The following is a 19,219-nucleotide window of genomic DNA, read 5'->3' as shown; positions in this document are numbered from 1 at the left end:
TCTGCATAGATAAAGCTCTGTGTTCCTTCGGGTAGCGGCTGGTCATTGGTGTAGATGTTGAACAACGACGGAGAGAGCACACTTCCCTGAGGTAATCCATCCCTCTGTGATCTCCACCTGCTTCTTTTCCCCTGAAATTCAACAAAAAATCTTCATTTTCAAGGAGGTTCCTAATGAAGCATGTAAGCTGGTAGTCATTAGTAGCATGGTATAGTTTCATAAGGAGTCGTCTATGGTTGACGGTATCATATGCAGCTGTAAGGTCGACAAATACAGCTCCAGTGATCTGTTTCCTTTCGAAACTATCTTCAATATGCTGCGTTAGCTTCAACACTTGAGATGTACAGCTCTTCCCAGTTCTGAATCCAGCTTGCTGTGGTATGAAGATTGCCTCTAACTTCTCAGTTAGCCTATGGAGTATGAGTCTTTCAAGGATCTTGTACAGATGACAAAGGAGCGAGATAGGCCGATAACTCTGTGGATCATTTGGATCCTTACCTGGCTTACGAATAGCTGTAACTCTGGCTTTCCTCCATAATTTCGGGATCTTGCATGATTGGATGCAGTTGTTCATTATCTCTATTATCCAGTGCTTTGTGGCTGGACCGAAGTTCTTAATTTGCTCAACTCTTATCTCGTCAAGGCCAGCAGCTTTACCATTCTTGGTTTTGCTCAATGCATAATCAAGCTCAGCCTGAGTGAAAGGTTGATATAGAATGCTGGTTTCTTGATCAGATTTTCTGTCAAAAGTCTTCTTACTAGTCTTGGTTCTAGTAGCTTTTTTCCATTTTCGATGAGCTGGTGTGCAATTTCATCAGCTTTGACATTTGCATGTGTACTTATTTGAGAACGGTCATTATTTAGGCGCCGTAGCAATCTCCAAGCCCCTTGGCTGCTTCTACTCATATCACAGTCTGCCATCAGTTTCTCCCATTGGTCTCTCTTTGCCTCAGAGATTGAAGAGAGAATACGCGTTGCAACGTTGGAGGTTTCCTCACTAAATGGGTTTTCGTTGTATGATTTGTAATATTCATCTAGTAATACTGCTGTCTCTGCAGTTACCCCTTGGAGATAGTTTGTCCTACAGCCTCTTGGAATACGTGTCCGAGAGCATAGATTCACAACATCAACAAAACGTTCATATTCTTCAGGTACAACTGGCATAGTCCGAACTTTCTCATCCAACATTTCGTAAAACTTAGACCAATTAGCCTTTCTAAAGTTGTATCGTCGCCTGAAGCGAGTTTCTTGAGGTCTTATTACAGGAATTAGCTGACACATTATTGGTCTATGTTGTGTTTTGGGGATCGCTGAGCACACAGATTTATGACAATGTTGTGCTATACTCTCGCTTACGAAGAGGAGGTCTGGATTAAATCCTCGTTGCCATCTTCCACAATTGAAAGATGGAGGTAGTTTGCTGTCATGGATGAGAGAGAGGTGGTTACTTTCAGCCCAGGAAAGAACAGCTTCTCCGTTTTCATCTTCATGTGTGTATCCCCACACATGGCTGTGACTATTGAAATCTCCTATTACCACAGATGTCTTCTCTGAATAGAAATGTTTAGGTGGGGCAAAGGAGAATCTTTCTGAAGGGTGCTTATAGACGGAGGTGATCACACAATTGCTGAGTTCTAGGGAGATTATCTCAATGTTGTGGTTGATCGTACAGTGGACACTCTCAACTTGGATCTCTGGTTTGACAAAAATGGCACTACCATGTTTAGGGCGTGGTATTTCTGCAAGTAACTTCAGGCCTGGTATACATGGTCGATTCTGATGGTTATCTTTATGAGTTTCCTGAATGCATAAAACATCGCATTTCTGTTCTTGGCATAGTTCATATAGCATTTGTTGTTTCGGTGATGACAAGCCTTCGATGTTCACTGATATTACAGTCAGAGTAGGTTCTGAAAAGAACCGTTTATTAGGTCCCATGGTTGGATCTGTATATCTTTAGTTTAGTGCTTCTGGAATGCTGACGTTCAGTGCAGTAATGGAAATTTAATTCCAACTACCTTAGCAGGGGCACCACGAGCAGGAATCAGCTTCACCCCCGTTGTAATGGTGGAATACTCCATAAGACTTGTGACACAAATGTAAGCACTAAATAAGCTAATGAGGGGCAAGATACATGTTGTCCTAGACTATTTAACGTTGTTAACGTGTAGGACAAAATCAGACTCGTTCGCTGAATGGTCAGCGTCCTGGCCTTCGATTCAGAGGGTCCCGGGGATTTTAAAAGCTTCTGATTAATTCTTCTGGCTCGGGGACTGGGTGTTTGTGTCCATCCCAACACTCTCCTCTTCATATTCAGACAATATATCACACTACGAACCACCACAGAAACACGCAACAGTGATTATATCCCTCCATATAAGGTTGGCGTCAGCAAGGGCATCCGGTGGTAAAACAGGGCCAAAACCCCATGTGCGATGCAGTTCGCACCCACGACCCCACAGATGTGGTAAAAAGCGGTAATAAAAGAAGAAAATGAAGAACGTCTAGAACAAAATTTATATTTAGTGTAGCAATAGTCAAGTAACTGTAAGAGGAGAATGTAATGCATGTAACAAACTCAATGAATTGCAGTAAACGAATGTTCTCTCCCCAGTTCCAGGCGATCCGGAACTAGACGAATGGAGTATTCTATTCTATTCTATTCTATTCTATTCTATTCTATTCACTAACACGAGTAAGTTCCTACGACACTGGATGGAAAGGACCTGGGAGTGCAAAGGTAGCGGCAATGACCTAAAGTAAGGTACACAGTTCCGACATTTTCAAGGCTTCCGATAGAGAAGTTTGACTCCATCATCTTCTGAATGCAAGTTCATCAGGGACATGGTATTAATAATAATAATAATAATAATAATAATAATAATAATAATAATAATGGTATTGTCATCAATAACGTTATTGGATTTACCCCCAACTACTTTTACGGCTTTCGGAAACACCGAGGTCCCGGAGTTTAGTCCCGCAAGAGTTCGTTTACGTGCCAGTGTATCTACCAACACGAGGCTGATGTATTTTAGCACCTTCAAATGCCACCGAACTGAGCCAGGATCGACCCTGCTAAGTTGAGGTCAGGAAGCCAGAGCCTCAACCGTCTGAGCCACTCAGTCCTGCGACATGGTATTGAAATCCTGTTGAAACCGGTTGAGTTTAATATTTTGTAATTCTGTAGTTCCACTGCCGATGTTGGCTGACATGCGACTTCGTGGATTTCACAGTAAAATGAAACAGTATATTTTAAATCTCCTTCTACCGCTTCTCCCACACCTGTGCGGTCGTGGGTGCGAACTGCGTCGCACATGTAAATTTGGCCCTTTTTCACGGTCGACTGCCTTCTTGACGCCAACCCTATGTGAAGGGAAGGGATGTAACCACTATTGCGTGTTTCTGTGGTAGTTCGTAGTGTAGTGCGTTGTCTGAATATGAAGAGGAGAGTGTTGGTACAAATACAAACACCCAGATCCCGAGCCTGGATAATAAATGAGACACGGTTAAAGGACCCCGGCCCGGCCGGGAATCGAACTCGGGACCTGTTAAACCGAAGACCTCAAAGATGGCACTTCATTCAAGGAGTCGGACAAACAGTATATATTCAATGTCATAATTTTTTTCATACCTTCGTAATGGTGATGCATGTTGTTGTTATTATTATTATTATTATTATTATTATTATTATTATTATTATTATTATTATTATTATTATTATTATTATTCTCTTGTAGTTGGAATTATACTGTAGGCCCTATATAGTTTTATAACTTATTGTAAAGCAGCTAGGCGTAAAAGAATGCCTAAGGCAGAAGAAGTATTCAGTCAGCTGTATGTACAGATTGTTGGATACAAGGATAGATAATGTCAAGGTAGAGGAGGTGACTAATACCAATGAAGTATTGAAATTTACCGATGATAACAAAGATATTTACAATAAGATACAGGAGTTAAAAACTAGAAAAGCAGCTAGAAGTGGTAATATTTCTGGAGATATATTGAAAGCTATATACCATATCTGAAGTACAGTACTTATTTGATTACTATTTGCATGAAGAAGCTATACATTGAATGGAGAGTTGCTATAGCAGCCCCTGTGTATGAAGGGAAGGGTGGTGAACATAAAGCCGATAATAACAGGTCAGTCAGCCTGAGATGTGTAGCATGTACTTTTGGGAAAGCATTATTTCTTATTATATTAGACATGTTTGTGAAAGTACTAACTGGTCTGACTGAAGGCAGTTCGGTTTTAGGAAAAGTTACTCCACTGAAGCTCAACGTATAGGACTGCAGCAATATGTATCGTATGTTCAACCCTTGTCCCGTTTCTCTACGGGGTTGGGTATGAAGTGAATCTTCTTAGCGAGTTTTGACGATCGGATGCCCTTTCTGACGTCAACCTCATCAGAGGAGTTAACGAGATGAGATTAATCTCGTATTATATGACAGTATGAAGAGATAAGATGAAACTCGGTTCCGGCATATAGCCTACCCCTATGGAATAGCACCAAGGGGTTTGTTCAAGGCTTTACGTCTCCATCCGACGGACGAACCGCCATCAACAGCGTCATGTGCCCTCACTCCATATTGAGCACTGCGGTAAGGTTTGGAATTGAATCCATGCCTTTTGGCATGCAACCTAGTGATTAGAATTTGTATACCACCACCTCTCCTACTCTGCTGGCTAACATTCTGATGGTGAAAATATTTTCGACCAACGAAACCCGAACCGGCTAACTACGGTGTCAGACCATATACCTAGACTCAGCACCATATGACATCATACGGTATGGATTTCAAGACTGCTAGTGAGAAGACATTTTCAAATATTAGGTTTAGTTTATATTTTCATTTTTGCAAGGGCCTCATTTCTGATAGCTTCATCTACGGTTAGTTTACATCAGACCATTAAGGTTAACAGGTATTAATTTACGTAATAATATGTAGGCCTATTTGTTACTTTCTTTACAAGTTGCTTTACGTCGCACCGATACAGATAGGTCTTATGGCGACGATGGGATAGGAAAGGCCTAGGAGTTGGAAGAAGCAGCCGTGGCCTTAATTAAGGTACAGCCCCAGCATTTGAGAGGAAGCAATTAAAATGATGATAGACACATCTAACAGTTGAATGTGAAAGTATCTTGTAATACATCAGTTCAAGTTTGTTGACATAGATGGCCTTATAGAAGGCACGCAGTTTGACTGGCCAGAGACTGGCCTGGTACAATTAGAATTATTAAACTTAATTGTCAGAAATTCAAGTTTTCTTACAGCAGAAAATCTCTTCTCTCTACTTTTTTTCTTCAGCCATTTCTTAAACATTATCAGGTTCTTGCACTGGAGAATGCTTAGTTACAAATACCAACAAATACACACAACCGAAGTGGCCTCTGAGAGGCGAGAATGGAAACAAATGTGAATTTCATTAACAAGCTGGCATAAGTTGTCTCTTAGTTGTATTAACTCTATTCCTTTTTAATATGGGTTATCAGGTTCATGCACCAGGCCACATAAAATATTACAATATTCCTGTGTAGAGGGATTTCTTAGTGAAATTTGCACACACTTCCACAAAATATATCATAAGATGTGCATTTCAGTAGTAGGAAAACATAGTTTGACTCTTCTTGTTCAGTTTTTCTCTGTTAGAAGTAGCTATTATAGATAATCTGCAAGAAACCATTTATATTCCTTTCACTTTGAGAAATACAAATAATAATGTCTGAGTCATCAGTCCCCATATTAGTTTGATTCAGATCTCCATGCCAATCTATTCTGTGATAACAGTTTCATTTTTACATAACTAATGTATCTTACATCAAATTTAACTTGTTGTCATTCATTATCCATACCTTGATCTATTCATATAGTTCTTACCACCTATAAGTCCCATAAAAGCTAATTGAACACGTGTCTTGAAGAGCGTCCTATCAGACTACATCTTCTTCTGGCCAAATTTCACTAAACCGTTCTCCCTTCCCCAACTTGATTCAGATCTCTCCGTTTGTGATTTTATCTACCCATCCCACCTTCAGCATTCTTCTCTAACACAACATCTTGGTCTTTGTGGTCCAGGCAGGGTGCTTTAAACGTTGTAGCATGCTGGAGCAGTATGTTAAGATGAGAAGTTTCTGGAATTGCTGTTAGGTACCATATAGTATAGCTGAATAGATGGAAGTTGGCTTAGGGGGGAGCGTTGTTCAGTAGCTGCTATTAATGGGCAGTAGTAAGCATATCCTACTCCTGAAGTTTTGGAGACATCGCATATAGATGTACGCGAAATCTGGCCAAGCTCTCTGTGAGAGTGCCTTGAGTGTAGTGTCCATATTCGTTGCTGAAGTCACTGCGTCAGATTTAGAGAACGTGTTCGGTAGGGATGATGTGAGTTCGTAGTCATAGAAAAAACCACACGCTGAGGCGTCTTTGAGTACGAGTGGGTAAGTGTACTGCAGCTCGTGATAACTCATCACAAGTGGTGTTCAACGATTTCTTAAAGTACTAATGTAAATCTATTAATCTACCGAGGGTGTATCATTTTGTAGAAAGAGGATGATTGATCTTAGTAGCTTAACGTACGAAAAAAATATCTGATAGCATCTGTCGTCTGATTGGAAATGGCATTTCAATGGCTTTGACTAAGCGTTCGTGTGTGAGGAGTTCATAGCTCCTGAACAGAGCCTGATAGTTTGATAGTGAAAGATGTCAAGTTCACTAAGAACATATTGTGGAACATATTGTGGTGCGAAGAAAATCCTTCTGTAATCCAGGACTGGTCAGAGAAGAGCTTGATAGTGGATGGGTCCACTCTCCAGCACATGCTATTAATAGCTTGAAGAACATTGAGCACACGTCCGAATTTTGTAAGTACATGGTTCACTTGTCAACTCCATGTAGGATGCCTGTCTGCTTACAATCCCTATAGTTTTGCTGTTGTTTGAAGTGGAAGTGAATATGAACCAGGTCGGATGAAAGTTGGTGCAATTGACTGTTGTTTCCTGGTAAATATTACAACAAGTAGTAAGACTGCAAGCAGTAAGCAGTAAGCAGTCTTACTACTTGTTGTATAACAGTCTGTTGTTTTATCCATTGTACTTATTACAGCAGCCTCCTAATGTTAATTTTGTTAATACTTCCAATATTGTAACTCATCACATTGTATATTTTTAAACCATCATTGTTATTTTTAATGTTATTTTACTTCAAATCTCTTCAAGATTTTTAAAATTCATTTCATTATTACATGTTAATTAGATGCTTATTTTCAATCTAAGGTTAAGACAATGGCTGATGATGCCTTCATACAAGGCGAAGCATGTACCACTATTACTTAACAAATCTATGTAAATCATCCAAGACTAGACTTTGTATTGATTAGGTGGTCTATTTAATAAATAACTTACTATTATTATTCCAAACAAACTACTTTGTAACAATGTTTTTTTCTCATTTTTTAAACATCCCACTAACTACTTTTATGGTTTTTGGAGAGAAAACCACTTAGTCGAGCAGCTTATCTCCTTACTCCAGGTCTTCCCAACGCAAACTCTGAAATATTTTCTTAACATTACTCTTTTGTCAGAAATCACGAAAAACAAATCGTGCTGCTTTCCTTTGGATCCTTTCCAGTTCTCACATCAAATAGTCCTGGTGTGAGTCCCATACTCAGGAATCATACTCTAACTGGGGTCTTATCCTTTACAACCTCACTAAAACCCCTAAAAACCTTTATAACCATATGAAGAGATCTGTACCCTTTCTTTACAACCTTATTAATGTGATTACCCAATGAAGATCATTCCTTATATTAACACCTAGGTACTTACAGTGATATCCATGAGGTACTATCACTTCACCAACACAATAATAATTAAAACTGACAGGACTTTTCCTCTTGGTGAAGCTTAGAACCTGACTTTTCAGCCCATTTACAATCATCCCATTGTCTGCCATCTATCTCACAACATTCTCTAGATCTCTTTGAGAAAACATAAAGGTCCGATAGTACTGCCCTGTGGGACCTCCCTCTCAATCATTACAGATTAACCATTACTCTAATTCTCTGAGTTCTATTTTCTGGAAATTTAGCCACCCATTCAACCACTCTTTTGTCTAGTCCAATAGCCCTCATGTTTTTCAGTAATCTCCCATGATCTACCCTACATCCGGCTCCATGGCTAAATGGTTAGCATGCTGGCCTTTGGCCACAGGGGTCCTGGGTTTCATTCCCGGCAGGGTTGGGAATTTTAACCATAATTGGTTAATTCCTCTGGCACGGGGGCTGGGTGTATGTGTCGTCTTCATCATCATTTCATCCTCATCACGACACGCAGGTCACCTATGGGCGTCGACCTGCACCTGGCGAGCCGAACTTGTCCTCGGACATTCCCGGCACTAAAAGCCATATGCCATTTGATTTCATCTACCTTGTCAAAAGCCTTGGAAGGTCAATAGTAAGACTGTCCATTTGATCTCCTTAATTAATTTAATGTTGTAACTTCTATATTCTGAAATCCAGTATGGTTTATAATGAAATTCATAACTTGCAGTATCCAGTATTAAGGAGATAGCGGGTTCGAACCCCACTGTCGGCAGCTCCGAAGATGGTTTTCCGTGGTATCCCATTTTCACACCAGGTAAATGCTGGGGCTGTACCTTAATTAAGGCCACAGCTGCTTCCTTCCCACTCCCAGCCCTTTCCTCTCCCGTTGTCACCATAAGATCTATCTGTGTCGGTGCGACGTAAAACAACTTGTAAAAAAAATTATAAATATCTCCTGAGTCTAAATTATCTGCTACATCTTGCTGGAATCCTAGAAGTTGAGCTTCAGTGAAACAACCTTTTCTAAATCTGAACTGCCTTGCATCAAACCAGTTAGCAAGTTTTCAAACGTGTCTATATAATCAGAAAGAATACTTTCCCAGAATTTACAAACAACATGTCAAACTGACTGGCCTGTAATTATCCGCTTAATATTTATCACCCTTTTCCTTGTATACTGGGGCTAATATTGCAACTCTCCATTCAACTGGTATCTCTCATTCATGCAAACAGTTATCAAGTATTTCTGATATGGCACTATATCCCAACACCTTGCCTTCAATAAATCCCCAGAAATCTTATCAATCTTATTATAACATGACAAGGGTAATCATAATAATGGTGCATGGCCTCCGGAGAGGCCTGGTGCGGATCTTTTGATTTGACACCCGTAGGCGACCTGCACGTCGTAATGAGGATGAAATGATGACGAAGACGGCATATACACCCGTCCCCTTGACTGGGGAATTAACCAATTGCGGTTAAAATTCCCAACTGTACCCGGAATAGAACCCAGGACCCCTTTGTCCAAAGGCCAGCATGCTAACCATTTAGCCATGGAGCCGGACATGTGAAAAATTAACACACAACTGATAGTATTTTACTCTATGATATTGTATTGCACCTTTAAGAGTCACAAGTACCTACACACTAACAGACACACTAGTGTACATTTCATGTTCTCTATCACTTATATGTGAACATAGTCACATACCGATAGTAGTAACACAGTACACACTACACAATTTGCTTTACGTTGCCGCATTAAGCCATTGTAACTTGTTGGTCAGTCGCAGATTCAAACAGTCTCCATTCAGTGTCCCTCACTGGTCTCCATCAAACTCCATGCTGACACACACAGCTGGGACAGTCACTTCATGGCAGACATTCAACTGGAGTACAACTCTACAACTTGATGATTGCATAACCGGCCACACCATGATGACAGTCTCGCATCACTCTGACACTGACACTGAACACTGTCTGACTGTATATTGCTACTTCAGTACTCCACGACAGTACACACACAGAACTTGGTACTTCATGGCAGTATGCACAGAGTACTCCACTCAGGACTCCACAACAGTACTCAATATTCCACGACAGTATATTACACACACAGTACTCCATAGCAGCACTCCACGACAGTACAGTGCACACACAGTACTCCACAGCAGTACTCCACACAGCACTCCACATCAGCCAAGACAACACTCCCTCCACTTCACTGTACTCACAACAGTCAACTGCATAACAACATTTACTGTGGCTAGCTGTCTGTCTGCCTTATAGGGGTCGGGCCTAGCAGCTAAGAATAACCCAGAAGACAGGTTCACTAGCAAGATTCTTGGTCATAACACTCTGGGATAGACACCCAGATCTTTCCAAGGAGCTTTATAGAGTTGAATGGCCTCCCGCTTCTTGCTGTGTCTTTCCTGTATAGTGGGCTACGCAGCAGGGAAGTTGAAGCCAATAACCTAGAGTGATGTCACCCACAAGTGGGGCTAGACTAACTTGCTCCTCTTGCTTCAAAACATCATAATGGCCATCCCGTGACAATATGCTTTAAGTCATATTGATGTAAAAAAAGTCAAAATGTCATTTTTTAATTTTTTTCACAAATCTGATAGAAACAAATGGATTTTACCACAATGATCATAGACACCAGTATTGTGATAATCATACCATGTTTCTCAGGAGAAAGAAAATGTTGAATACTTGTAATGTACTGCAATTATGGTTCACTTAGGATGCATCAGTTCAATATTACTTAGAGCATAAAACAAAGTGTAATTGTTATAATGTATTACATGATAAACCATTACTAATGGGCAGCTGTTAGGATTTACTGAAAATTGAATTTCTGTCAGTTGTGGTGGTTGTTTTAAGGTGATGTACAAAAATAATTATCAGCTCCTCAGTTACTTCTCAGTGAACTAAAAGCAATTGTAATTACGTGTTGCAGCCAAATGGGCGACTGTACGAGAGCTTTAGTGTGTTCTGCCCATGCGATCGGCTGGAGTGTTTGCGCCTGTTGGAGGAGGAGGATGTACTCATCGACTGGAGCCAACCTATCTTCATGAACTTCACTCATGGACAAATTATGGAGCATATCGAGAAGTTCTACTCGTCGCTGGGTACCATGGAAAAAATATGCGGCGATATATATGTGTGCTCCAACCCACCTGAACCAATTGAACTCGATGAGTAAGTCTACGTTTGTTTGTTTGTTTGCTTTTTATGAGCTTACTTAGAACTTTCATATATTTAAGTTCAGATCATTGGGATACAATCTGAAAAGCAGAGATTCCCATCAAAGGTAATTTATTCCACAAACTCACCCACTCACTCACTCACTCACTCACTCACTTACAAGTCGTTATTACCAGTTCTGTTTCTGTGACAAGTTTCTAAACCATACTCACAAACCATGCTGAGTAGTCCAAATCGTGAACATGATGATGCCAAGTAAAAAATTTCTCCCCTCCTTCAGTCTGTGAAAAAACTAGGACAGTACAGTAATTCAAACCTTTAGGCAGTTATCGTATACTAGCACAAGAGAGTTACACTTTTACATCTTAGTGTAAAAGACTAAAGACACATAAACTATGACCATTACACACTACTTTAACACACAGTTAACATGCTAAGTGGACATAAATTTTCATTGGTATTCCTGAGAGGATGGTTCATGGTGTGGGTTACTGTAGTCACGTCCTAGTTCATGAACCATGGTCAACGGCTGAGTGTCCTAGTAAGCGGTCCTGAGAGTCGGGATACCAGTTGCTATGGAATGGGAGTGGGCATCTCGGACATATTCTGAATCGTGGCCCTCCTTGAGCTCAGGCGGCTAGGACTATACAATTCACCGGTGGTCCATAACCCGTTAGAGGAGAGATCCTCACTTGGACTATGTGCAAGTAGGGTAGCATCCTGCTTCATGAATTTACCGAGCTCAGAACATTTTAAACAAGCCTCGGACCTATGGGAGTAATGGAGTCCCACTCCCATTTGACAGGCGAGGGACTCCTTGGAAACAACTTGGCGAATGAAATGGAATTCGATGGGGAGCTATCAATATTAACGGGGCTTATGGAAGAATGAAAGTAGAACAAGCTGAGTCAGCAAAGAGGATGCATCTGGATGTGCTACGAGTAAGTGATATTCCGGTAAGGAGAGATAACGAGGAAGAGATAGGAGATTATAAAGTGTACTTGATGGGTGTTAGAAACGGAAGAGCAGAGTCTGGGGTAGGGCTCTTTATCAGGAATACCATTGCACGCAACATAGTTTCTGTTAGGCACATAAATGAGCGAATGATGTGGGTAGATTTGTCAGTTGGAGGAATTAGGACAAGAATTGTATCCGTGTATTCACCATGTGAGGGTGCAGATGAGGATGAAGTTGACAAGTTTGTTTTTTTTTTTGCTAGGGCCTTTACATCGCACCGACACAGATAGGTCTTATGGCGACGATGGGATAGGAAAGGCCTAGGAGTTGGAAGGAAGCGGCCGTGGCCTTAATTAAGGTACAGCCCCAGCATTTGCCTGGTGTGAAAATGGGAAACCACGGAAAACCATCTTCAGGGCTGCCAATAGTGGGATTCGAACCTACTATCTCCCGGATGAAAGCTCACAGCCGCGCGCCTCTACGCGCATGGCCAACTTGCCCGGTTTGACAAGTTTTATGAAGCATTGAGTGACATCGTGGTCAGAGTCAACAGCAAGGATAGAATAGTGCTAATGGGCGATTTCAATGTGAGAGTTGGGAATAGAACTGAAGGATACGAAAGGGTGATTGGTAAATGTGGGGAAGATATGGAAGCTAATGGGAATGGGAGGCATTTGCTGGACTTCTGTGCTAGTATGGGTTTAGCAGTTATGAATACATTCTTCAAGCATAAGGCTATTCACCGCTACACATGGGAGGCTAGGGGTACCAGATCCATAATAGACTATATCTGAACCGACTTCGAATTCAGGAAATCTGTTAGGAATGTACCAGTTTTCCAGGGATTTTTTGATGATACAGACTGCTATCTGATCTGCCGTGAACTAAGTGTCTCTAGGCCTAGGGTAGAGAAAGTGAAATCTGTCTGCAAATGAATAAGGGTAGAAAATCTCCAGGACAAGGAAATTAGACAGAAGTACATGGATATGATTAGTGAGAAGTTTTGAACAGTAGACAGTAAGCAGGTTCAGGATATAGAAAGTGAATGGGTGGCATGCAGGGATGCTGTAGTAGAAACAGCAAGGGAATGCCTAAGAACAACTGTGTGTAAAGATGGGAAAAGGCGAACATCTTGGTGGAATGTTGAAATGAGAGCGCTTGTAAACGTAAAAATAAGGCTTATCAAAATGGCTCCAAACAAGGGCTGAGGCAGACAGGGATTGGTACGTAGATGAAAGAAACAGAGCGAAACTAATACTTGTTGAATCCAAAAAGAAGTCGTGGGTGGATTTTGGTAATAACCTGGAAAGGCTAGGTCAAGCACCAGGGAAACCTTTCTGGACAGTAATAAAGAATCTTAGAAAGGGAGGGGAAAAAGGAAATGAACAGTGTTTTGAGTAATTCAGGTGAACCCATAATAGATCCCAGGGAATCACTGGAGAGGTGGAGGGAACATTTTGAACATCTTCTCACTGTGTGAAAGGAAATCATCCTGGTGGTGTTGTGAAGATCCAAGCTCATGGGGAGGAAGAAAAAGATGTTGATGAAATTACACTTAAGGAAGTCGTAAGGATAGTAAACAAACTCCATTGTCATAAAGCAGCAGGAATAGATGAAATTAGACCTGAAATTGTGATGTATAGTGGGAAGGCTGGGATGAAATGGCTTCATAGAGTAGTAAAATTAGCATGGAGTGTTGGTAAGGTACCTTCAGATTGGACAAAAGCAGTAATTGCACCTATCTATAAGCAAGGGAACAGGAAGGATTGCAACAACTATCGAGGTATCTCATTGACTAGTATACCAGGCAAAGTATTCACTGGCATCTTGGAAGGGAGGGTGCGATCAGTTGTTGAGAGGAAGTTGGATGAAAACCAGTGTGCTTTCAGACCACAGAGAGGCTGTCAGGATCAGATTTTCAGTATGCGCCAGGTAATTGAAAAATGCTACATGAGGAATAGGCAGCTATGTTTATGTTTCGTTGATCTAGAGAAAGCATATCACAGGGTACCAAGGGAAAAGATGTTTGCTATACTGGGGAAATATGGAATTAAAGGTAGATTATTAAAATCAATCAAAGGCATTATTTTATGTTGACAATTGGGCTTCAGTGAGAATTGATGGTAGAATGAGTTCTTAGTTCCAGGGTACTTACAGGCTGTAATATTTCACCTTTGCTGTTCGTAGTTTACATGGACCATCTGCTGAAAGGTATAAATTGGCAGGGAGGGATTCAGTTAAGTGGAAATGTAGTAAGCAGTCTGGCCTATGCTGACGACTTGGTCTTAATGGCAGATTGTGCCGAAAGCCTGCAGTCTAATATCTTGGAACTTGAAAACAGGTGCAATGAGTATGGTATGAAAATTAGCCTCTCGAAGACTAAATTGATGTCAGTAGGTAAGAAATGCAACAGAATTGAATGTCAGATTGGTGATACAAAGCTAGAACATGTTGATAATTTTAAGTATTTAGGTTATGTGTTTTCCCACGATGGTAATATAGTAAGCGAGATTGAATCAAAGTGTCGTAAAGCTAATGCAGTGAGCTTGCAGTTGCGATCAACAGTATTCTGTAAGAAGGAAGTCAGCTCCCAGACGAAACTATCTTTACATCGGTCTGTTTTCAGACCAACTTTGCTTTACGGGAGCGAAAGCTGGGTAGACTCAGGTTATCTTATTCATAAGTTAGAAGTAACAGACATGAAAGTAGCAAGAATGATTGCTGGTACAAACAGGTGGGAACAATGGCATGAGGGTACTCGGAATGAGGAGATAAAGGCTCATTTAGGAATGAACTCGATGGATGAAGTTTTACGCATAAACCGGCTTTGGTGGTGGGGTCATGTGAGGCGAATGGAGGAGGATAGGTTACCTAGGAGAATAATGGACTCTGCTATGGAGGGTAAGAGAAGTAGAGGTAGATGGTTAGACTCAGTTTCTAACGATTTAAAGATAAGATTTAAAGATAAAAATTTCATTGTTCCGTATTGAAATTATTAACATTAAAAATTAAATAATTGAAGTTCAACCAATTCAATACATAAAAGAAAGAAATGTAGTAATTACATTCTTATTTAAATGGGACCGGTTTCGACTTAACTTCCTGCAACCGAGACAAATATTGGACCTTCAAGACATTCTCCACTCTACTTTGGCGTTCGAGACCGCAGTGCATGACCTTGAATGTGCCGCGCTTATCACCGGGAACTGGCGGTTTGCTTCTACAAATCTATTCGTCTGCGACTTCAAGTTTATTTATAATCTTCATATATTATTTGATAGTGTTGTGACTTTGTGCCTGACAGAGTGTGTAAAACTGACCCATTTCTCCAATATTCATAAACATTGTGTGATTTCGCCTACTTGTTTTTATGGCTGACGATGACCTGGACTAGGGTCGAAACCGGTCCCATTTAAATAAGAATGTAATTACTACATTTCTTTCTTTTATGTATTGAATTGGTTGAACTTCAATTATTTAATTTTTAATGTTAAAGATAAGAGGTATAGAACTAAATGAGGCCACAACATTAGTTGCAAATCGAGGATTGTGGCGACGTTTAGTAAATTCACAGAGGCTTGCAGACTGAATGCTGAAAGGCATAACAGTCTATAATGTAATGTATGTAATGTAATTCCTGAGAGGGGAGGAGACAGAATTGTACATGTAAACATCTGCGCATCAAAAGAGTGGTTGAATGGGTAACTAAATTTTTAGAAAATAGAACTCAGAGAATTTGAGTAGGTGAAGAAGCATTACCTAATCATTTAATGATTAAGAGAGGGTCCTGCAAGGCCAGTATTGTTGACCCTTTATTTCTTCTTATAAATATATGAATAAAGAACTGAGATCACAGATAAGGCTTTTTGAAGATGATGTAATACCATATAGAGTATAAATAACATTTCAAATAAAGAAGTGTTTATAATTTCATAACATCAGGACAAAGTTCCATTCACATGTGGCACAGTAAAAAAGCCACATTTAGTACCTCAGTGGGTTGCCTCAAGCACAGATACATGCATTGATATATTCAAGCATAGAATCGGACAGATGCCATGTGTTATTTTGCAGTGCATTTGTCCACAGTTGTTGCATATTATGTTCCAGATCATGAACACTTCAACAAAGAAGAAGCCCACAACAGGTGACTAACTGGGTGACCACGTAGGCTAAGGAGGTGTTGAAATACAATGTAACACCTGGTAAACCCATGATGTGAGTAGGCAAGTGTTATCTAGCTGGCAAATGGCACTTGGGCAATCAACTAGAAAAGATAGGTAGCTCGTGACACTTCGTGAAATGTAACAACTTTCTGCTACAGATCATCTTTCTGTTCAGAGGACAACAGCTAACATTGCAAACTACATGATGTATAGCATTTTCAATGATATCAACAACATTGTGATTTCTTGACTTTGTAGTAAAATCAGATCCTCTTCACTATTGTCATTGCTGGCAGATGAACTGTGTGAGAGGCTATCTTCTTGCTTGCCACAAGTAGTCCTCTCCAATTGCTTCCCACTAAGGGTTGCATTTTCTGGCAAATGTCCTGTGTAACAGGTTGGAAAGGACTGTAGTGAATTCTTCAAAAAGAATTCAAATGCCTGGCGGTAATAATGGGAAGTGGAAATTTCCATTAAGGAAAGCATGTAAGACAGATATATTAAGAAAGCATATAAATCTTTAAATATAATCAAATATAAACAAGGGAGTTAATAAAATATATCTAATGAACCTAGTACAACCACAGCTTGGTTATGTAAGGGAGCATGGGATTTAATTTGTGAATACTTCATTAAGAAATTTGAGAAATTATAAAAGAAGGCAATTAAATACATAATTGGAGATTGCAAAGTATAAGTATTATTAGTGGGAAATTCAAAAAATTTGGGATGGAAGAATCATGTAGAAAGAAGAGTATGGTAAGAGAAAGACTTGGAGGAATAATATAGGGCTAATATGATATATTAGTTGGCATGATCAAAAGCACAAGTTAATATTTACTTAGGGTAACAATGAAAAGTATTCCTACACAGCAAGGGAGTGATCAAGTGAAACAGCTATCTTAAAGGCATCTTCTTTCTGTAACACACTTTAAGGGGAAGATCAGATACTGGAACAAAGAAGACTGCAGGTGAGTAAGAGGAAGGTGGAAGTTGTGTATTGTACAGAGAAAGGCAGCACAAAGTCATTACTATACTAATGTTAATTGTTTGTGAATTAGCTGCAGTAAAGTATACATTGTGTACTCCTCTACATCCATATCTATTTCTTGCATAATATACAGGGCGATGAGAAACAACATGAACGGGGTATATAAGTGTATGAGCCATGTACAGATTTAGCAACACTGCCTCTCAAAGCCCATTTGAATTTGCCTGCCAAGTGATCTGATTGGCTAACTTCAGCAGCTGATAAAATGACAATGGTGCAAAATATTGAATTATTTGTATTAAATTATTTATCAGCATGACCAATCCTCTAATACTCACACCCGGTTCACATTGTTTCCAGCCACCCTATATATGCATGATAAGTTATAACTCAATTGGTTAAGATAATAATAATAATAATAATAATAATAATAATAATAATAATAATAATAATAATAATAATAATAATAATAATAATAATAATAATAATAATAATAAGAAGAAGAAGAAGAAGAAGAAGAAGAAGAAGAAGAAGAAGAAGAATAAATGTTACATTTCATGGCCTACATTGGACCATTCTAGTCAATTATACATTCTGTTCAACTGTCCTGCTTTTGAGAGAGCATGTTTTGAACTTAAGATGCATTTGTTAACTTGCAGTTGCTATTTTGAAAAACCACTAAATTTCATATTTTATAAAAAATGCTGCACTTCTCAATTTTCAGAATTTATTGACTAGGTATTTAAACATATATAATTTGATACTGTCTGATTATTTGCTGCTTAAGATATGTATTGTATATATTATGATCTGGTATTTTTAAATTTTTTTTTTTTGCTAGGGGCTTTACGTCGCACCGACACAGATAGGTCTTATGGCGACGATGGGATAGGAAAGGCCTAGGAGTTGGAAGGAAGCGGCCGTGGCCTTAATTAAGGTACAGCCCCAGCATTTGCCTGGTATGAAAATGGGAAACCACGGAAAACCATTTTCAGGGCTGCCGATAGTGGGATTCGAACCTACTATCTCCCGGATGCAAGCTCACAGCCGTGCGCCTCTACGCACACGGCCAACTTGCCCATTTTTTTTTAAATATTAGTACGGTACTCTTAGTATTAAGGATTTTATATATCATACTTTTATTTTTCCAATTCTGTTCATGTCTATTTTGCTGTTTATGTATTTTGAATTTTATCAGAGAAATTTTATATTTTGTATAAACTACAACCCTAACATATCTTATGGTAAAATAGGGTTCACAGCACTTTGGAGATTAAAATAAAATAAAAAATAAAAAATAAAAAATAATAATTAAAGTTAAACTGCACTCGAAGAGAGTCTGACACTGCCCATGAATAATTATTAAGTAGAAATTATAAGTTCAAATATGGCACAGAAAAATTCTATGTGCTCTCAGAACTTCACAAGAGGAAAACACAAATTCAAATATGGCATTAAAATTCTATGTTCCCACAGCTTGTCGTGAAAACACAAGTTCAAATGTGGCACTCGGAAATATTCTAAGTTTCCACAGTTTGTTATGAAACACAAGTTCTAATATGGGACTTAGAGAAAAATACTAAGTTCCGCTTTCACCAGAGCCGAGCACTAGAGATGCAGAGTATCGTCCGGACATAGGTTCGGTCTGTCACACTTTGCAGAGCTCCACCCATCACCCATATCGTAGAGACAGAGTATTACTGACTCTGTAGCCTGGATCGCTCTACTTTTATACCTGCAGCCGACGAAGCATCTCGAAACGTGGATATTATCCACCTAAATAACTCCCAAATTACATGGTGGATTTGCTCGAGAATTTGGTAATTTGCATGTGATATGATGGCCTCTACATTGGCGGTGCAAAAAGAACAATATCTTAACTCCAAATAGACTTTTACACAGGGGTTGGAACATTACCATATGTGGTCACGCCTCGCTGCGTGAAGCCAGCTCGAGGCGGTTACATCACGGCTGTGTACGTCAGCAAGTTTGGCGGGCTTGCCTATCCTCCACCTCGCGTGAAGTTTAACACTCATACTTCGAACTTGCTTTCACGTAGCAGTGTTT

At 39.7% G+C, this 19,219-nt stretch overlaps 1 protein-coding gene across 1 annotated transcript in view; it reads left to right on the top strand.

The window, feature by feature from the left end:
* The window catches only part of LOC136876893 (uncharacterized), a 629,665-nt gene that overhangs the window by 601,208 nt on the left and 9,238 nt on the right, over positions 1-19,219 (top strand). Inside the window, exon 4 of the mRNA XM_067150682.2 lies at positions 10,791-11,032. Coding sequence (XP_067006783.1) covers positions 10,791-11,032 — 242 coding nt within the window. The remainder of the gene's footprint in view (positions 1-10,790; positions 11,033-19,219) is intronic.

The sequence above is a fragment of the Anabrus simplex genome, chromosome 1 (genome assembly GCF_040414725.1).
Source record: "Anabrus simplex isolate iqAnaSimp1 chromosome 1, ASM4041472v1, whole genome shotgun sequence".
NCBI lineage: Eukaryota > Metazoa > Arthropoda > Insecta > Orthoptera > Tettigoniidae > Anabrus > Anabrus simplex.
The sequence above is the reverse complement of the archived record's forward strand: the minus strand, read 5'-3'. Positions and strand labels throughout refer to the sequence as shown.